The 21,307-nt window shown below is 36.4% G+C and overlaps 4 protein-coding genes across 4 annotated transcripts; 1 reads left to right on the top strand and 3 right to left on the bottom strand.

The window, feature by feature from the left end:
- Positions 1-489: 489 nt before the first annotated feature.
- LOC104879502 (amine oxidase [copper-containing] gamma 1-like) lies at positions 490-3,210 on the top strand (the record flags this gene model as incomplete). The annotated part of the gene is given in 7 exon segments (XM_059741898.1): positions 490-1,269; positions 1,681-1,794; positions 1,861-2,220; positions 2,222-2,297; positions 2,300-2,310; positions 2,487-2,584; positions 2,685-3,210. Coding segments are annotated over 7 exon segments (1,650 nt in total), but the record flags the coding sequence as incomplete, so codon positions are not given.
- A 1,527-nt stretch (positions 3,211-4,737) lies between these two features.
- On the bottom strand, positions 4,738-6,989 carry LOC100242139 (geraniol 8-hydroxylase). The gene is made up of 2 exons (XM_002263701.5): positions 5,832-6,989; positions 4,738-5,507 (listed from the first exon to the last, which is right to left on the bottom strand). The coding sequence occupies exons 1-2, from the start codon at positions 6,822-6,824 to the stop codon at positions 4,878-4,880; spliced, it is 1,623 nt and encodes a 540-aa protein (XP_002263737.4). The 5' UTR covers positions 6,825-6,989; the 3' UTR covers positions 4,738-4,877.
- Positions 6,990-11,351: 4,362 nt separating this feature from the next.
- Positions 11,352-13,326, bottom strand: LOC109122654 (labd-13Z-ene-9,15,16-triol synthase, chloroplastic). Its single transcript, XM_019220007.2, has 2 exons — positions 12,290-13,326; positions 11,352-12,075 (listed from the first exon to the last, which is right to left on the bottom strand). Exons 1-2 carry the CDS (start codon positions 13,274-13,276, stop codon positions 11,449-11,451), a joined length of 1,614 nt encoding a protein of 537 aa, XP_019075552.1. The 5' UTR covers positions 13,277-13,326; the 3' UTR covers positions 11,352-11,448.
- A 5,145-nt stretch (positions 13,327-18,471) lies between these two features.
- LOC104879497 (flavonoid 3'-monooxygenase CYP75B137) lies at positions 18,472-20,899 on the bottom strand. The gene is made up of 2 exons (XM_010652435.3): positions 19,750-20,899; positions 18,472-19,326 (listed from the first exon to the last, which is right to left on the bottom strand). Exons 1-2 carry the CDS (start codon positions 20,731-20,733, stop codon positions 18,703-18,705), a joined length of 1,608 nt encoding a protein of 535 aa, XP_010650737.2. The 5' UTR covers positions 20,734-20,899; the 3' UTR covers positions 18,472-18,702.
- Between the last annotated feature and the right edge of the window lie 408 nt (positions 20,900-21,307).

Below are 21,307 nucleotides of genomic sequence, written 5' to 3' on the forward strand. Positions count from 1 at the left end.
CGCTCCAAGTGCTATACATCAAACCGATCAAGCATTTAAAAGGAAAAAAGAAAAAAAAGGGAAGAAGAGGAGAGATGGTTGGCTTTCCCAACCATCCAGAGTTTTATCCCACCATATGGAGTGGAATTCTAGCTTGTACCCTCCTTGGCCACGTGTTGGCTGAGACAATCTATTTCTTAAAAAAATAGTAACAGGACTTGTTTGGCATAACTTATTTTCTCTTTTGTAAGACCCATATTTGATAATTAGAAAATTATTTTTTAAAAATAAAAAATTAGGTATTTTCAGATGATTATTTTTTAAAAATTTTTTTACTCGTTTATTAATTTTAAAATTAATTATATAAATATATATATATATATATATAATGATTAAAAATAAAATACTATATATAAACATTATTTTTAAATTAAAAATATTTTAAGCTCTTAAACAAATTTTTATTTTACAAAATATCATATAACAATTTTTTTTTACAAAATTTTTATTTTACGGGTGCCATTATCTGATCCAGAATTTAATAAGTCCATCATGGCCCGAGGCGTTAAGTTATCGGATTTGGCGTGCATATCGCCTTCAAGTGGGTGGTTTGGGCCTGATGAGGAAGGAAGGAGGACCATAAAGATTCAGTGCGGCTCAATTCAAGATACGGCCAATTTCTATATGAGGCCCATTGAAGGGCTCACTGTAACGGTGGACATCGACAGGAAAGAGGTGGTGAGGATTTCAGATACAGGCAGAGAAATTCCGGTTCCGAAAGGGACAAACACCGACTACCGATACACAGCCCAGGACAGGCCACCAGAAATGGAGCCAATCAATCCAATTTCAATGGAGCAGCCCAAGGGGCCAAGTTTTAGAGTCGAAGATGGACATACAGTGAAATGGGCTAATTGGGAGCTCCACCTCAAGGCTGACCAACGAGCCGGTATGATAATTTCCCAAGCCAAGGTTCGGGACTCGGAGACTGGTGAGCTCCGGAGTGTCATGTACAAAGGGTTTGCTTCTGAAATGTTCGTGCCTTATATGGACCCAGATGAAGCTTGGTACTTCAAATCGTACATGGATGCAGGCGAGTTTGGGCTAGGGGGGACCGCACTAGCACTTGTGCCACTAAATGACTGTCCTCGAAACTCATACTACATGGACGGGGTTTTCGTGGCATCGGATGGGAAACCCCTTATTCAGAGCAACATGATATGTGTGTTCGCGCGGTACACTGGCGATGTTGGCTGGCGACACTCTGAAACCTTCCTTCCTGGTTTTAATGTAAGTAGCGACTATAGCAGTAACAGTAGTAACAAGCTTGGGCTAGAATCAGTAACTTTGTCAAGGTTGGTGATGGGCTCCGTTGAGCCACCCCCGTAGCTTTCAGGTTACAATCATCTCTCTCCGAATTGGCTGTCACCATTGACAAATTGGAAGGTTGAATATTCCTGGTCCCCAATTGTCATGTTATTTGAAATTGAAAGGGCTTGCAGTATCGATCACCTGTACATGGTATCTTACAGATTTAACTGATCTTGACATAATCCTCATCTCCTTCATAGTCTAAGTTTACTGCCCAACCCTCGGAAAAACCTGACTGATTGGGCGGATCCTTGAGTCACTTAATGTTTTTGTTTTTTCTGTGGTTTCAAGGTAAAAAGAACATAATTCTAATTTCTAAATTTGTTACAGATTAGGGAAGCAAGGCCTAATGTGACTCTTGTGGCTCGAATAGCGGCATCAGTAGGAAACTATGACTACATCTTCGACTGGGAATTCCAAACAGATGGTCTCATTCGGGTTAAGGTCAGTACCCAATGCGTTAATCTTTTGTTTTCGGAGAGGATGGCTAAAGCATTTTATTTGTAACAGGTTGGGCTCTCTGGAATGCTAATGGTGAAAGGAACCCCTTTGGAAAATATTCATCAAGCACCTAATCAAGATGACATGTCTGGCACTCTGGTGTCCGAAAATGTCATTGGTGTGGTTCATGATCACTTCATCACTTTCCACCTCGATCTGGATATAGATAACACTGATAATTCCTTTGTTAAGGTCAATCTGGTGAAGGAAGAGACTCTGACAGGCCAATCACCCAGGAAGAGTTACTTGAAAGCCAAGAGGAATGTGGCCGCGACCGAAAATGATGCGAAAATCAAGCTTAAGCTCTATGATCCATCAGAGTTTCACGTGATCAATCCTTTGAAGCGGTCTAGGTTGGGGAATTCAGCCTGGATACAAGATTGTCCCCAGTGGCACCGCGGCTAGCTTGCTGGATTTACAAGATCCTCCTCAACTAAGAAGTGCTTTCACAATAATCAGGTATGATTTTGAATGTCTTTTGATCAAATTTTCAGTTTCTTAAATAGATGTAACCAGAATTGAAACCATCCATCTGATATACTTCATACCTACATCAAAGTGATGCCAATTCCAGGCCTAACAACTCAAATTTTGCATGACAAGAAAAAATTAACATCTACCATTGGATTTGATAGATCTGGGTGACTCCATACAATCGGACTGAACAATGGGCTGGGGGGCTTTTCGTGTATCAGAGCAAGGGAGAGGATACTCTGGCCGTGTGGTCTGATAGGTACAATAATGGCTCCATATAAACTACTGGCCTTCTGCATATATGATATCTTCATTGTCTTTAAGTATATGTTTGATTAATTCATTATTCTGATTGCCAGGAACCGTCCAATTGAGAACAGAGACATTGTGTTATGGTACACCTTGGGATTCCATCACATACCATGCCAAGAAGACTTTCCAATAATGCCAACAGTATCATCAAGTTTTGATCTGAAGCCTGTTAATTTCTTTGAAAGCAATCCAGTTCTTCGGGCTGCACCCAACTTCGAAAAAGACCTTCCTGTTTGTAGACCTGCTGCATCATCTTGACTGTTGATCGCATTTGTTCCAGTCCATTAAAAGCCCTATCCTGTGGAACTCTGGATGAAAAAATCATTAGTTTTATTTATAGTTACCAAGGATATGTTAGGTTTGAATAGTGTTATCCAAGAGCCATTTGGGGAAATAATGTTGTTATGTCCAATTTTTAACATATTGGATAGCTTTTAATTTGGGATTTGTGTTTTTATGTTTATTTTGAAAAGAATTTTTGTTGGGTGCTCAAGAAGAGTAACCCTCAAAAATGTCATTTCCATATACTTTATAAACATACCAAGTAAATCAAATGTATCAAGTTTTACATGATTTGAAGTTCGTTTACCTAGTTAAAAAATCAAAGAAATATTATTGTGTAGATGAGAAATTCACATAATCGTTTTGGACTAGTTTTAATCCAATAAATTCTAGTATTAATTGGTCCAATTTTTGAGTTCTAAATTAATTTTTAAATTATTAGACTTGTTAACAAATTTAAGGCATTGAGTTTTGTTTCCTAATGAGGAAATAATAAAAAAAAAAAAAATTGATGAACTTATTGAGTAAGCTACAAGTTTTTGCTCAATAATTGAAACAACACATGCACATACATGAGATAGTACATGGCTAAATAAGGACTAGTATATGCATAAACAAATATTAGTACACACTTACATGTGTTTATTTTTATTCAATTTCTAAGTGATTTTCTTAATTTTAATTTTAATTTTTCATTAACAAACTTACTCTGAATCAATTGAGATTTAATTTATTGATTTTTTTTTTTTTTAGTATATATCATACAACTATATATATTTATAATATTATAAACTAGAAACCATAATGCAACAAGGAAATATTTATTTGAATTTAGTTTTGATTTTTATTTTAAAAAACAATCATAATGCAAATGATAATTATCAATACAATTGAAAGGGAAATAAATAGAAAGAAGGAAGGATATAAACAAGAATATTATTATTATTCTTTAATTGTCTATATCTACTCTCCTTTACTTCTATCAAAACTTGAGATTCCTTCATAATATGAATACAATTGCGAGGAAAATAAATAGAGAGAAGAAAAGGAAGATGAAATCGGGTATTTCATAATTGTTCCTCAATTATCTATATCTACTCTCTCTTACTTCTATCCAGATTGGAGATTCTTTCGATTAATCCGAGGGTTTCTTCAATCAAAGTCTTTAAGTCTTTGTATAATTAGATTTAGGATTTTGATGAACTTGAGGAAGTCATATTAATGAAGTTGGAATCATGAGGAAGTCATCAGACTAAAGCTTATGAAACACTCATTGATTCAGACTCGGATAAGAGTTCCTTAAGGGCCAGAACAGGAAAAGACAAATGGAGAAATGATTATCTAAACTGAATGTGGCAACCTCTGTCTCAATTCATGAAAATCTCAGTTCATAGTATTGGTTGAATATGTGAATTATACCACATGAAAGAATGGCATGGTACCAGCAAACTGGAGCCAGTTTTGAGAGTTCTGGGATAAGTATAAAACATAGATTGCCAAGATCTAAAGGGTTTCTACTCTTAGACGTGGTAGTGGACGTTCAATCCATCAAACGCTTGCTGGATACTACCAAATCACAACTTTTGCAGGGCAACAAGAGCAGAGCAACCAAGCAATACCCACAAATCAGAGCATGACAGTAAATGGACGGCTCAATCCGCATACCCATATACAACAACCGTAAAAAATGTAATTCTCTAATAAGACGATAGAAGAAATGGAAGAAGACTTTCCAGAATCTGATTCCTAAGAAAGAAAGACACATGGAATCTCATTTGAGTGCAGCACATCCCAAGTTCTTTGTTCGCACCAAACACAAAAATAAATCCCCTGACTTTGACACAGAAGTATAAGGATATTATTCAAAACTACAAATTTACATAAGAAACCATATTCATGGATAGTTGCAGTACAAGACAAACATGACTTAAACTCTATCGATTTCAAAGTAATTTATATTAAGCGTAGAGAGCCGAGTTGGGTAGCCTTTTTGTGGGGATGACAATGAGTGGTGTCCTCTTCTTTAGAACAATTCCAAATTGCTCTGAAAGATCAAGGTCTTCACCCTTGGTGATCAATTGCCAATCAAATGAATGCAAGAGGGACGCCAACAAGTATATTAGCATTCTCTCTGCTAAGGGGATCCCGGGACAAACCCTTCTCCCGGATCCGAAAGGAAGATATTGGAAATTGTTGCCTCTGTAGTCCCATCTGCTAGAGTCAGTTAAGAATCTCTCAGGCTTGAACTCGGAGGGATTATCCCAATACTTTGGATCCCTATGCATTGCCCAGACATTGAGGAACACCTTAGTACCCTTGGGTACAGTGTATCCACCTACAGTGCAAGATTGGCTTGGACGCTTAGGGACTAAGACTGCGATTGCCGGGCGTAACCGCAGCGTCTCCTTCATAACCGCATCCATATATTTTAGTTTGGGCAGATGGGACTCTTCCACAATATTGGTCATCCCTACAACATCAGCTAATTCTTCTTGGGCTTTTCTCATTGTCTCTGGATTGCTCATCATCTCTGCCATCGCCCACTCTATTGTTGTTGCTGTTGTGTCAGTCCCGCCTACCAGGATGTCCTGTCCTTACAACAGAGTTAGCACAGTTTCAAAAAAGTACATAGAAATTTTATGGCAAGCAGGCTCAATTGAATATTGAATTTCAAATTAAACTAAGAGCAGAGTGAAGTGTAATGGAATGTATCATCTCCTAATCCTGCACCAAAAACTGATTCTGTTTTGGGTGGGGATTTATCTGCTTGATTTTTTCACCAGAGTGGAAGAGCCCTCTAAAGAGGAAAGATCCAGAGGGTAGAAAAATGGATATCATCCTACTAGTTTATTTTTTGCATAGGCATGATCTAGTAGAGAGTATGCTAATTAAATAAAGCCAAATAAAATTACCAGTAACAAGGCCTTGATTTGTGTCCTGGTGATTGGTGTTTCGGTGGCTTCCTGCTCCTTGACGTCCAAGAGGAACTGCAGAAAATCCTTCTCTTCTCTGTTGTTAGAGGCCCTCTTTTCTTTTGCAGTGTCCAGTTTCATCCTTTGTTCGATGATGTGATCCAAAATCTGATCAACAGAGAGGAAGACCTTCTTCATTTCTCTTTCCACGCCTTGTATATCAAACCTAGCAAGCACTGGAAAAAAATCAGAGATGTTTGTCTTTCCCAACAACCTCATCACTTCATTTGACAACTCCCGGAAGGAAACTCCCGTCACACTGTCCTCCAGGCCTTCAATTGTGTTGCCCCACATAGACCATGTCATGACATTGAGTTCAGTCTGAAATGACAATTTGCCAAAGTCCATGGGTGTGCCAATCTTGTTATACACATTTGTGATAGTCTTCCTAACCTCGTATCTCCTGTGGGCATGGCAGCGGTCAAGGATATTGTTACTTAGCATCTCTCTTACAAATAACTTGCGCAAATTGCGCCAATAGGAGCCATAGGGAGACCATACAATATCAAGCCTATCATATGAAGAAATTAATGCTGCAACTGGTGGGTCACGGTTAGCAAATATTATGTCTTGGTCCCGTGCCACTTCCTTGGCAAGGGATGGTGAGGTTAACACTATACACAGCCTGTTTCCAAGCCAGAGCTTGAAGATTGGACCATAGATATCAGCCAATTCTGCAAATGAATGATGCAGGTTGGAACCCAGAAATGGGAGATATCCAACTATTGGCAAGCCACGAGGGCCAGGCGGCAATGGAGCTGTTCTTTTCCTCGCCCTCAGAGATGCCCATAAGTACCATGAGGTTGCAAATATGGCAATAAGAACGGTGAGAACTGCTTGATTTACTTGGTCTTTCTTGCTGGTAGCCTCCCACCACCATATCCAGTAGCTGGAAATTGCAGTAGTAGCCCTCTCTAAATGATGAGAGACCATAGTATTGAAACTGATTCCTGGGAAAGAAAAAGCTGGAACAACTAAAGCTTGTATAAAAGCAATCTACATGGTCTTTCTTGTATCTTCTTCCAGTCACCATCTCCTGTAGCTACAAGTTGTATTGATCGCTATCTCCAAAAGAATTTTTCATCAAACTGAAAATCAAAGGGAAAAATAAGACTGTAGCTTGTCAAATACATATGGGGCCTTCTTTTTGAGAAATCATTGTAGAAGCAGCCATAAGGTTTTCAAAAATATTGCTTATCTTTATATATAGAGCTAGGATGTGAAATACCTCCAGAGTCTCATTAAGCACCAAAAATGTCTTATCCCGAATCAAAATGCCGTCCTTTACACATACTTCACCCATATATTAACCATGCAATTATTGTAGATGGAGAAATTCTCCAGCCACTTGTCCTTAATTTTCCTAATTTTCCTACAAATTGCAATAATAGCTGGTTCCCCCCCCGAAAAGATTGATAAGGGATTCTCTTTAAAGTCGTTTCTAATGAAAGTGATATAAATGAAAACTTTATAATTATGATTGCTTTCCAATGATTCTAAATTAATGGGAAAAGAAAAATCAAATAATTATGACTTGTAAAAAATCTTGGCATAGAGGCGCTCTGATATGATCAATTCATGACATTGAATTCAAACCGATAGTTTGACAATGTAATATTCCTGACCTCATATCTGGAAAGTAATTGGTGGCAAGACTGTTGTTGGTAGGCATCCTTTTGAAGAATATGCCATTAGGAGCCAGGAGAAGTCCAATCAATCAATGCCCTGCCCACCATATGAGAAACTGATGATAAATGTAGCCAGGCTGGTGTTTTGAAGTGGGAGCAATCGATCAATGGCAGGTCATGGGGATCCTGAATCCTGCACTTAAGCATTTTCTTGTGCTTAAAACTTAAAAGTACTTGATCATCAAAATGAGAGCTTGGGAAAAACTTCTACAAAGTCAAGAAAATAACAGTCATAGACTCCTGATCATCTTTATTAGTTTCTTATACACATTTGTTTACTCTTCCTAATTTGTATTTAGCAAATGACATTCTTTAGATGAACTCTATAGAATGCAAATTAAGGTTATGTTTGAGACACTTGTTATTTTCTATTTTTAAGACTCAAAAAGAGTAAAAACTCTTAACATAAATAGTAGATATTTAATCTAATAATTTTTAAAAACTATTTAAAATCATAATTTTAAATGTTTATTATCCTAAATTTTAAAAATTTTAATAATATTTTTTAAGAAAATAAGATAAGTAAATATCAATGATTTCAAAATCAAATCGGCGAACCGGAAAAGTTATCGATTCATGGTTTAGTAGTCGGATCGATGGTTGAACGACGGTCGAACTGATAATGTTATAAATATATAATTTATATTTTATTAAAATTAATTTTTAAAAAAAAAATAAATATAAATAAAATTTAAAATAAATAATATTTATTTTTTCATGTTTTATATAACTATATTAATAGTTTAAAGTTTATTAAATAAAACATATATAATATTGCAGATGGAAAATGGGAGTGTTTAAAAACATATTAGATATTTGAGATGCTTTTATTATTTTTTTACAATCCTTGGCACAAACCAATTAGTAGTAGGTTGGTGTAATAATGCTCACCTTGAACCCTTGGTCCAAGGTACCCCCTCCAGTGCCGTAAATTGTGATTGACAGTCTACTATACTGGTAAAATAGCCATGCTAGGTTGGGTTGTGAATGGGTGTGTGGTCCATTGGTAATTAAAGTCTGTTTTGGTCCAAAAACCCAAATTCTTAGTTGAATCAAACCAGGGTCCGATCGATGGTTTGATTGGTTGAACCGGCCGGTCTAATCAGGTTTTTAAATCATTGGTAAATACTTTTTCTATATAAGTGAACTTGTTATGATTAGCACTTCCTTATTTGATTAAATAGGCTATAGGATTATGAGATCTTTTTTAGATGATTCCCTTTACTTCACATCATAGGCTTTATTTTATATAGTCTCTCCCTTTGTCGTTACTTCACACTTTAATTCTACTTTATTGATTTTAAGGTACATGGGGACCAGAGTGGTTGATATCAACTTTTTAAGTCAGGTTGATTAGTTGGGTCAATTTGTAGGTTCGGGATGAGTTGTCATCTTTTTTTATCCTTATTTTAGGATGAGGTGATTTTATGCACCCGAATAAGTTTTATATTTTATGTAGTAAATTACTAGAACGGAAGAGCTCATAAGATCATATCCATGTGCCGCCTAAAAGTGGCATCATAAAATTGCCATTAACAAGGGCTTGATTTATGTCATGGTAATTTATGTTTCATTTTTCTCTCTACTCCTTGAGGTCCAAAAGGAACAGCCAAAATTCTTTTTCTTTGTTGGCATATGCCCCTTTTTTTCTTCTGTAGCTTCCATTTTCATCTGATGCTCAATGATGCATTCCATAGCCTGATAAGCCAAAGTGAATGCCCTCTTTGTAGATCGCTCCAAGTGCTATACATCAAACCGATCAAGCATTTAAAAGGAAAAAAAAAGGGGGGAAGAAGAGGAGAGATGGTTGGCTTTCCCAACCATCCATTGATTTATCCCACCATATGGAGTGAGATTCTAGCTTGCACCCTCCTTGGCCACGTGTTGGCTGAGAGAATCTATTTCTTTAAAAAATAGTAACAGGGCTTGTTTGGCATAAGTTATTTTCTGTTTTGTAAGACCCATATTTGATAATGAGAAAATTATTTTTTAAAAATAAAAAATTAGGTATTTTCAGATGATTTTTTTTTACTTGTTTATTGATTTAAAAAATAATTATACAAATATATAAAATGATTAAAAATAAAATACTATATATAAATATTATTTTTAAATTAGAAATAGGCTTAAAATATTTTAAGCTCTTAAACAAATTTTTATTTTACAAAATATCATATAACAGTTTTTAAAAATTAACTTTTCTAATTATTTTTTAAAATAATTAACAAATAGGACTATAACAGTTCACAATCTTAAAAATGTGAAAAAATACAACCCTTCTCTATATATTTGAAGAAAACAAGGACTATTGTTTTATAATAGGTAAATAAAATTTAAATTTTATCTACATAACCATCTGATGTACAAAACAGATTAGATTAAGAATTATTTGAAAATTTAATCTAAAATTCATTCTTCTTAAATAATTATTTTGATCCAAAACACTATCATACAAGTATTAGCAATATTGAATTTAGTTTGAAATGATAATTTGCCAACTTCCCTAAGTTGTCTATACATTTATCAAGTCTTCCTAACCTTTTATCACTTTTTATCTTTTGTGAGTGTAACAATGTTAAGTCATTACTGCTTAGCATGGTAAAAAATCATGACAAAAAAGAAATAATAAAAATAAGAAAATAAGAAAGTTGAAATAAAAAATAGTCGAAACATTGAATGATTTGCGACTAATAAAAAAAAAATCATTTACCATTAGAACATATTCTAATTTTAGTACTTTCTAGTCTCACAACCCAAAAAATGAGAGCCATAAGGGGGATCGCGTTATATCAGTCCACTATGAGACTATGAGTTGATCAATATTACAATTGGTGGATTATGGTTAGAAAATATTAGGGTGGTGTTTTTTTTTTACTAATTGAAAAAATCAAAATATTTAACTTTTTTAATTCAGTTAAAAATATCTTGTTGATATTAATTAATATAACTAAAATAAACTTATTATCAATAAATTTAATTTAATTATGTTGATTGATGTCAATGAATTACTTTTAACTTAATGAAAAAAGTAAAATATTTTGATTTTTTTTATTTAACCAAAACACAAATACCACCTCTGTCATGGTCATGAATCGCTTCTTCTTCTAGGTGTGGTGAGTTGAAAACAAAATATAGCTCATCCCCCAGCTAGAGCCTAAAGATTAGACCCTAGAGCTCCGAAGAGCTGAGCCAATTCTACAAATGAATAACGTAAGATTGAACCCGAAAAGAAAGATTTCCATCTAATGGAAAGCCACGGGGGCCCATGCCAATGGGACTATTCCTTTTCTCAACTGGGCAGATGCCCATGAGTGCCATAAGAATATAATACAGCCATAGAAATTGTAAGATTAATTATAGCTTCCCACGCACGACCTTGTCCAGTAGCCAGAGTCATTAAAAGAGGTGTGACCCTTATACCACCTCAACTGAAAGCACCATGTTCATTGACGCCACAGTGACAACAAGACTACACAGATTGATAAAGAATCATGATCTTTTGATGGTACATCTGAATCTACTAGAAAAAAGTGGGAGGATGATATAAAATACTTTTGCAACCCCAGGGATAAGGAAATATATTCTATCAAACCCTATCTGAAAGAGACCTATGATCCCATCAAATCTCAAACCATATCTTAAAGGAGCTTAAAAGGGCACGCAAAGGACGTAACCTAACCTTAACTCAACACTCCTCAAAATATAATACGTGAAACCCCTGTGGATCAATTTCTAATGCCTATGCGCAACCAATTTAAGTGATACAAGTTCATATAAGAGATGTACCTTATTCATTGAGACTTGCAAGACTGGATGAGCGGATACAAAATAAACAACAATTTTATTCCTTCAATTCGAACCACTTTCCATTAAAGATAGAGATCTGAGCTGGAAAGCCTTTTTGTGGGGATAGCAACTAGTGGTGTTCTCTTCTTTAGGACAATCCCAAACTTCTCTGAAAGGTCAAGGTCTTCACCTTCCGGCAACTGCCAATTGAATGAATGCAGAAGTGATGCCAACAAGTATATTATCATTCTTTCTGCCAGAGGGATCCCTGCGCATATTCTTCTCCCTGATCCAAATGGAAGATATTGGAAATTGTTGCCTGTGTAGTCCCATCTACCAGGCTCACTCAAGAACCTCTCTGGCTTGAACTCAGAAGGACTATCCCAAATCTGTGGATCCCTATGTATTGCCCAGACATTTAAAAATACCTTAGTACCTTTTGCTATAGTGTACCCACCCACTGTGCAATCTTGGCTTGGACACTTGGGGACCAGGAGTGGGAGTGCTGGGTGTAATCGGAGTGACTCCTTGATAACTGCATCCATGTACTGTAATTTAGGCAGATGTGACTCTTCCACAATGCTGCCCATCCCTACAACATTTGTTAATTCTTCTTGTGCCCTTGTCATTATCACCGGATTTCGAATCATCTCCGCCATCACCCACTCGACCATTGTGGCTGTTGTGTCTGTTCCGCCTACCAAGATGTCCTGTTATCCGCAATTGTTAGCATAAGTTCGAGTTCATGAAAGCAAATTTACATGAAATTAAATTGAAATCTCAAAACTAGGAAAAATTTATATTTAGGGAAGAAACCAAAGTTCAATCTAAAGTAAACATCAAATATTGGTCAGTGGGGTTTGGAATATGAGATCTCAAGACTTATCAAAGAGTAGGCGAATTAAAGTTGGGAAATAAAATTACCATCAACAAGGCCTTGATTTGTGTCATGGTGATCGGTGTTTCAGTGTCTTCCTGCACCTTGAGATCTAAAAGGAACTGCAGAAAATCCTTCTTTTCTCCGTTGTCAGATGCCCCCTCTTCTTTAGCAGTACTTTTTTTCATCTTTCGATCGATGATGGAATCGATAACCTGTTCAGCCGAGAGGAAGGCTCTCTTCATTTGCCGCTCCACCCCTTGTATATCAAACCCAGCAAGCGTCGGGAAAAAATCGGAGATGTTTGGTTTTCCCAACAATTCAGTGATTTCAGACGCCGCCTCCCGAAACTCGGCTCCAATTTTACCATCGTTGTGGGCTTCAGGGGTGTTGCCCCACAAGGAACTCAGCGTGACATTAACAACAGTTTGGAACGACAATTGGCCAATGTCCATAGGTGTGCCAATTTTGGAATACGCATTGGTAATAGCCTTTCTGACTTCGGACCTTTGAAGTGGGTAACAAGCTTCAAGGCTAGTGTTACTCAGCATTTCTCTCACAAACACCTTTCGCAGATTGCGCCAGTAGGAGCCATAGGGAGACCATGCAATGTCGAGTCCACCATATGTGTAGGCGAATGCTGCAACTGGCGGATCACGGTTAGCGAATATGATGTCTTGGTCGCGGACCACTTGTTTTGCTAGGGACGGGGAACTCAACACAACACAAAGCTTGTTTCCAAGCCAGAGCTTGAAGATTGGGCCATAGAGATGAGCCAATTCTGCAAATGAATGATGAAGGTTGCTGCCCAGAAAAGGGAGATATCCAACAACCGGCAAGCCACGAGGACCCGGCGGCCATGGAGCTGTTCCTTTCCTTGATGTACGTAAGTACCATAAGATTGCAAGTACAGCAACAGAAACTGTGAGAACTGCTCCATCTACTACATCTAATTTCTTGTTGCTACCTGCCCACCACCATGACCAGAGACTGCAAATTGTTTCTGTAGCCTTATTCAAATGGTATGATATCATGGTCGTGGAATTGAAAAGGAAAAGTTCAAACAGCTGTGGCTTGAATAAATTTCCTAAATGCAAAACACTCTTATACAGACGGTCCATGAGGGTTTTCCCTTTTTTTTTTTAATACTCCCTATAAAACATGAAAATAATTTGTGTGATTTATACACGTGGCAGAAACCAAACATATATGACAAAACATAGAGTAATATTTGAATGCAATTTTGAGCAGCCGATTGAAATGCATGTGAGCAGTGCGCAGTCCTCTGGGTAAAGTCACTTGGGTGCTCTGCTGAATGGTATAATGATGTACGAGTATTTTAAAAATAAAAAATAAAATATGAGGTCCAGATAAACCCAACCTTGAAAAAGTCAAAGATTCAGAAATTTTAAAAAATAAAAATAAAAAACACATGTCACGCCAAGGCTTAGTTTATGTCGATGACCATTAAAATAACCAAGAAAAACACCGACAAGGGCCAGACATGGCATGTCACACCATAAGATAAGTTTAACATATGATTTTTTATTTTTTATTTTTATGAAAATGTAACGTTTCACATGATGCAATTCTTATATCAACATAAAATATGCATATGCCACGCCACCAAGTATCCACTAGAGGAACTACTTTTTTTTTTTCATCATTATGTTACTCCAAAATTGTGAATCTGAGGGCATATAAAAAACGTATAAAATATTTGTAAAAAAAATGGTTGTTATATAAATAATTTAAAGATTTATAGTAATTAAAAAAATATTTTTAAATTTTCTATAGTTTATAAAATTATAATCTCACAAATTTAATGTAATTACGTCATATTAAAATTGTATTTTCAAAATCAATTTTGATATAATTTAAATTTTCAAATTATTTTTCAAAATTCAATATTTTCATCGAAATGATCCCTTTAAAGAAAATTTTCTATTTATCTTCTCACAAATCATCATATATTTGATCCTATTCTTACAAAAACACATAAATGTTTGTCAATCCAAGTGATGATGGCCCAACATGGTCAAAGATTAAATTATGGAGAAAATGTATGCAATCTTATCTACAAGCAATAATAACAATAGTTCCTATATGTGGTTGAATACCTCTTAACTGTTGGTCCCTACACGTACGCTGGAGTGAGTAGACATGGATGAATAATTGTTGCAACTTGCAAACAAGAGATACCAAAAGCCATTTGTTTGGAACGGTCGCCATTTTCATTTTTCATTTTAACCCATATGATAGGAAAATACTAGTTTGGACAACATTCTCATTGGTACCCTAAGATGTATGATTTTATTTTATTGAAAATGATTAAAACTCTAGAACATGGTTGAACACATTCATCTGTCATGCTCCACTGTAATTACAGGAGATCGAGCAAATGGAACAAGCATCCCTACCCTCCTTAAGACTAACACATGGCAAATCAACTTAATATTAAAGAAGATGGCAAGAATGTCATCTTTAATTTGTCTCAATTCATGAAGAATGCATGAAAAAGTTATTGAGAAAAACTATAAATTAATAATGTAAAATACGATGAAAGAGTTTTTAAGAAACAATGACACCAACCATTGGTATCTCCTGAGGGAAACAAAACAAGAAAAAGCTTGTGCTTCTTTATTGCATATCTATGTTAGATTCAACAACACAAGCCTTGGCCATGGAAGAATGCTTGCAATCCCTTGAAGCACGATAGAGGCTCAACAATATAAGCATCAATAGAAATTTGAGGCTTTGTTGGTTACTTTGAAGCATCTCTACCACGAATATTGCCTTATAGGGTTGCATGTACTAACCATACAACCTAATACATACCTATCACACCTATACCAATTCTCAGATTTTACGCCCAGCAGTCAATGACCCAAATTAGGATTCAAGATCCCAATAAGCTGATGATGCTCCCTCATATGAACTAACTCAGTTCCCTCATAACTCAATTGCAAAGGTAAGGAGTTATATATGCTCAAAGCAATACTGTGGGGGGACTCTAACCTGGTCTCCTTGAGTAGCCCCTCATGAGGGGACATACCAAGATTTCGTATATACGTCTACTTGTCAAGAGATCCTGTTTTAAGGATGGTATATGTTAAAGACATCATCAATTACATACATTTCTATCTCATTATTTTGAACTTTTGTTGTTTTAAAGATCATCGTCTAATTTTGCTACAACATGTTCAATAGTCTCACACATCAAATTTATGGGTCTTGTTATATAATAATAGCTATATGGAAAGCCCTTGCTTTAGAGCTCTCATACTTAGCAACAAGTTGGAGGCTTAGAAGTATGTGAAGGAATAGGTTTGGAATATGCCTTGTGTGATATATGTATACATATAAAACAAAATAATGATACTCACTTTCTTGTGCTTTTGAAAAGTGTCATTATCTTACATAATATATATGTCCAAATTTTCACTCCCTCCAAATAATTTCACATCTGCCAAAATATATACCTTTACACCTAAACTTAGTGGTGTGCATTGAAAAATCTAAGCCTTAACAACTCTTCGTCAATTATTAACCAATGTTTAGGTTTTCTACGAGCTCACATCATCATCAACAACAACATCAAGACTTACCATCAATGGGATATCACAATTAAATCTGAGTGGTTCTTGAAATTAGAAGTGATGAGGTAAGAGACAATTGAGAAGCTATTTAGCCTTCTCCTCCCTGAAGTAGCCAAGAGTGAACCAAGATTTGTGTTTTGTTGGGAAGGTTTGGCATGATGTTTATTTGTATAGGTGCTTGACTAGTCGATGCGATTAGGGAAAATATAGTCAAGATCAAAGGACAAAGGAAGAGAAGATTCTAATGGGTTTCTTCTTCTTACAATCTAAACCCTAATTTATTTTTTCTTTCATTTACCCTTGTGTTATCTCAAAGAAATGAGGAAAGTTCTTAGTCAATCATGGTTTTTTAATATCAAAGTTACGTAAGTTAATTTTTTTTATTTTCCATATTAGGTTCAACTTTAACTTTATTTAAGAATCATAGATTTACAAAAATTATCTTCTAGTCTTGTTGTTGGAGATTGAAGTGTGTTGAATACTCTATTTGATTTTAAGTTTTTAACTTAAGCCAATAGTTTCGAACAAAAAATTACATTGATGTTTAATTTTAAACTTACGCCCATATGGTGCTCATGCTCTCACGTTCTCTCTTGATGCCTCTCACTCCCACCCACCATCTCCTTGCTCAAGTTTGCAAAGATTGTAAGCTCTTACATTTGAATCCTTTATTTATTTCAAAGTGTTAAGGATGATTTTATTTTGGTATTCAGGTTTAAATTCAATTCATGACAAATTTTCTGCTTGCTCACCAAGTGTTCAGTTGATGGTTTTGGTAGTTTATGTTCTATTTTTTTCTTCAACATTATTAAGGTATTTTGTTTCCTTCTTATTTGGTATTCAACTAATTGTTGGCCTGCTACATGCCTCCACTTTCCGCACTTGCTCAAGATGTTTAATGTTCAATTCCAAGTGGCAAATTGAAATGCTGCATTTCATGCATGCTCCCAGCTTCTTTCTATTATTACCTCTTTCTTGTTGCTTGGTGTCGTGTTGTTTGGGATAATGGAAAGTATTCTTAAATTCCCTTCTTTCAAATTCTTAAAACCTAACCCCATCTCTCCCACCTTGGCGTCCGTTCGGGTGGGTTTCTGCAGATTTTCTTGCTCAGCTCTATCTTCAGCCACCATGGAAGGCGATTTCAGTATTCGATCGGTTTCCTCAGTCATCTCACTAGGCCCCATTTTGCCTTTCTCCACCAGGTATTTTTACTATATCTCTTCTTTCCTGCGTTGTTTGGTTGGAGAGAAAAAAAAGTGAAGATTTGAAATTTGAAGTCATACTTACCAGTGTTTGAAATTCTCCATGAAAATCTTGTGAGTTCAGGTCATAGTATCGAAATCAATGTTCCAATGTTCGATATCCCTATCCATTCTTCTGATCTGCATGAGTCTAATTCAATTATAAGAATATGAGAACAAATTTTGAGGGGATTGAAGCTTCTAAAGCTTGTGCCATAGTACATAGTTGTTATAACCAAGTGAATCTTGTTGTTCTCTGCTTCTCTCCATGAATTCCACCACCGCTTCATCTCAATACTGACACAAAATTTTCCCTTCAATCACCTCTTTGCTAAGTTTCCCCCAGTTTCTAACGACAACAACAAAAAACATGTAGACTCTGACACATCTCCGCTAAAGGCCTCTCCTTCTATTGTCTCTCTCTTCACAATTGTGATTTGAATCAGCTGGATGAGATTTCTACATGTCATTTGTGGCTACATCCTTACCGTGAATGCTAGGTATGACTTCTTCTCTGCTTCATTTGTGGCTGCTATGAGAGGTGCTTAGGAGAATCCCTTTTTTTTTTCCTTTTTTTTTTTTCATTTTTCATTTTTCATTTTTCTAATTGTGGAAAATTATGAATGGCTCCTTATAATGAATTATTGTCATATTCAAAAAACTATTCTATATCTAAACCTGCCCTAGTTAAGTTACAATCTGCTCTATGAAATATGTTTTTTGTTTGATTTCGTAGTTAGTGAGTACCATTAGTTTTTTGTATGATTTTCTTTGATGGACACTGAGGTGATGTTTGTTTTTTTACTTAATTCTAAATAAAACCTTAATACTTAATAGTATTAAATATTAGGTTGTTTGTTATTGTAGTATTTTATTTCTATTAAGTATTAAAAAGTAAAAAAAAACCAATATGTTATTTTTTCTATTTAGAAAAAGTTACATATTTTGGTTTTTTCTATTTAGTAAAAAGTTTATAATAAATCATAAAAAAGTAGAAAAACAAACAACCTAAATTCTAAAACTAAATTGTTTTCAGCAAAAAGCCAAAAAAATAAACATCACCTGAGAATTTGGAGATTCTGCTGAAGGAGAGTGGAAATTTATAAGAAAGAAACTGAAAAGGATCAATTGGAAAAGAGGGTTGGTAAGGTATTCTTTCATGTTTGAACTGATTCTTACCTAAGTTTTTTTCCTTGAAGATACTTTAATTTCTACCACTTGAAATTACTTGGAGAAGTCCTGAATTATTTAAGGAGTAATAGATTCAGATAATTGTAGTTTTCATACAACTCATGTAATGAAGCTCTTCCATTTAAATCCTTCTAGAAGAATGGAATTTGGAGCATTACAAATAGACCTTTATCACAATGCAGAATGGACTGCTAACTATTGTGTTGAAGCATTTTAAAGGTGGAACAAATGAAAAAAAGTAAGGATGTGACAACTGTTGATTGGAATGTCAGTTAACTAACAGAAGAGCAATAAAAATAAACAAAGTGGTGTGTTTTCTTTGATTTCTTTTCAAATGCCAAGAACAGCCCATAATAGAAGATGATAGGCAAACGTCAGCCTTACTTAGCATTTTCCAAAAGACATATACACGCGGAAACATCCTCCACCCTACTCATACTCATAGAGTAATGGGTGAGATAATCTTGGTGTAGGGATGGCCACAAGAGGCATCTTCTTTGTCAACACAATTCCAAACTTCTCCGAAAGATCTAACTTCTCTTCCCTCAATTTCCAGTCAAAAGAGTGCAAAAGTGTCGCAAGAGAAAACATCACCATTCTTTCAGCCATCGCTATACCTGCACATATTCTTCTGCCTGAGCCAAACGGAAAATAACTGAAATCTTTTCCACTGTAGTCCCATGTCCCTCTCAAAAACCTCTCCGGATCAAACTCCAATGGGGATTTCCAAATTGATGGGTCTCTGTGTATTGCCCACACGTTAACAAAGACTCGAGCCCCCTTGGGAATGGTATAACCTCCCACAACGCATGATTCACTTGGACAATGAGGAACTAACAGAGGGAGCGCTGGGTGCAACCGCAAAACTTCCTTCATGACTGCATATAAATATGGCAGTTTTCCGATGTGGGATTCTTCTACTTTCTTGTCTCTACCAACCACTACCTCCAATTCTTGTTGTGCTTTTCTCATCACCTCTGGTTTGTTCATCATTTCAGCCATGGCGAACTCAACTGTGTTAGACGTGGTATCGGTTCCACCCACCACCATATCCTATACATTTATGTATTACAACTACAATAATCAATACAAACGTATCTTAGAATTACTTTACATATATTTGCAAATATGTCAAAAACATGTGGTTTTGTAGCTTGGAATACTATTTTAACCACATAGATCTTATCCCTTATTCATATATGTATTTTCAATATTTGTAATTATTTTTAAGTGGCTTTATGAAAGCGCACTTTCCCACGTATAGGTTTTTTTTCTATTGATCGTATGAGACAACTGACATTTATATTGTTTGGTTCGAAATATTATAAAATTTATTTTAGTCTATTCATCGAATAATTGATATTCTAAAATTATATGAAAAATCGAAGTTGATGTTGTTTTGTTTGAAATGTTCAGTTTTTTATCAAACCAGATTTTTTTTAATTAATTTTTGTGTTGAAAGTCAGAAAATCTAACCAAGAGTAGGGCCCTGACGTGGTTCATTGTCAAAGGCGTCTTGGCGTGTCCTTCATCTTTGAGCCTCAATAGAAACTGCAGAAAATCCTTCCCACCTCCGTTTCCACCTTCTTTATCAATCTTCATTCTCTGTTGGATAATTGAATCAAATATTCCTTCAAACTTCAGAGCACATTCTCCAAACCGTTTTCTAATGCCTTGCAAATCAAACCGGGCCAATCCTGGAAAAAAATCAGATATATTGGGCTTCCCCATCAACTCCGTCATCGCTGCCACCACTCGCCTGAACTCTGCCCCAAGGCTCGCTCTCTCTTCCCCCTTCACCGTCCCACCCCACAACATGCTCGTTATCACGTTCATTACAGTCAAAAACATTTGCTCTCCCACGTTTACCGGTGATCCTGCTTGACCGTACAGATATCTCACCGTCCGCTGGAACTCCTGGCGGCGGAGGTCATAGAAGACGTCGAGAGTCGCGCTGCTCAGCATCTCACGCACACACACCCTCCTTAACATCCTCCACTCTGGCCCGAACGGGGTACATACTATGTCGAAGCCGCCGTATTGTAACGCGTTGGTCAAATCCGGCACGTCGCGGTTGGCGAAGATGGTGTCGTGGTCTTTGAGCACTTCACGGGCAAGGGAAGGTGAGGTCACTACGATGCCAACCTTGGAGCCCAGCCGGAGCTTCAGGATGGGTCCATGGGCTCGAGCCAGGTCGGCGAAGTGGGAGTGCAGCTCCGGATCCAGGAACGGAAGGTATCCAAGCAGTGGGAGACCGCGCGGTCCCGGCGGTGGCGGTGGTGCGCCGCCACGGTTCTTGATGAACATCCATGCGTACCAAGAGATGACAAGACTGATTAAGGCAAAGGTAAGGCTCACTCGTGCAAATTCATCGCTGCTATTAGTGCTTTCCCACCACCATGACCACGCATCGGATAACATGGCTATTTGTTTCTCGAGAAAAGGTGAGATGGGTGTCATGTTATATGAGAGGCCTAAGAGGTGGAAAATTAAAGGGTTCAGGATATGGTTCTCTGTGTTGCGGTTGCCACTGCCTAATATGCAATGGGGTTTGATGAAAATGACTCAGCTTCAGGACAAGGTTTGGCATTATATTACATCATGCATGGAATGTGGCAATGGCATCTTCCGGTGGCTTCATCGTATTTGTCCGACCCAAATTTAATTTAAATCAATGTTTAATGTTTTAATATTAAATTAGGGTGTTTGGCTGGGGGAAAGCCCAATGTTTCCGGTGAACACGCCCAACCCACTGGGCAGCGAGCGGGTGCATTTAATGCGCCCTACTTTGGGACTATCGAGTCGTGTTTTTCTGAAGGGAGAATCATGTAACAGTGTGTTATTTAAAAATAAATAAATTTTTTAAAACTTTGACTTTTTTTTTTTTGAAGTTCATTCATTGTGGGGGTTATTATTCTAGCTTTCAATTGTCATCATCATTTTATTTTTTTACTTTTACTGTTTTACATCACTCATCACCCATTATCATTAATATTAAAAAAAAATGACATTTGACAACCAATCCGGTCCAATC

This window comes from Vitis vinifera, chromosome 2 (assembly GCF_030704535.1).
Source record: "Vitis vinifera cultivar Pinot Noir 40024 chromosome 2, ASM3070453v1".
NCBI classification, from domain to species: Eukaryota; Viridiplantae; Streptophyta; class Magnoliopsida; order Vitales; family Vitaceae; genus Vitis; species Vitis vinifera.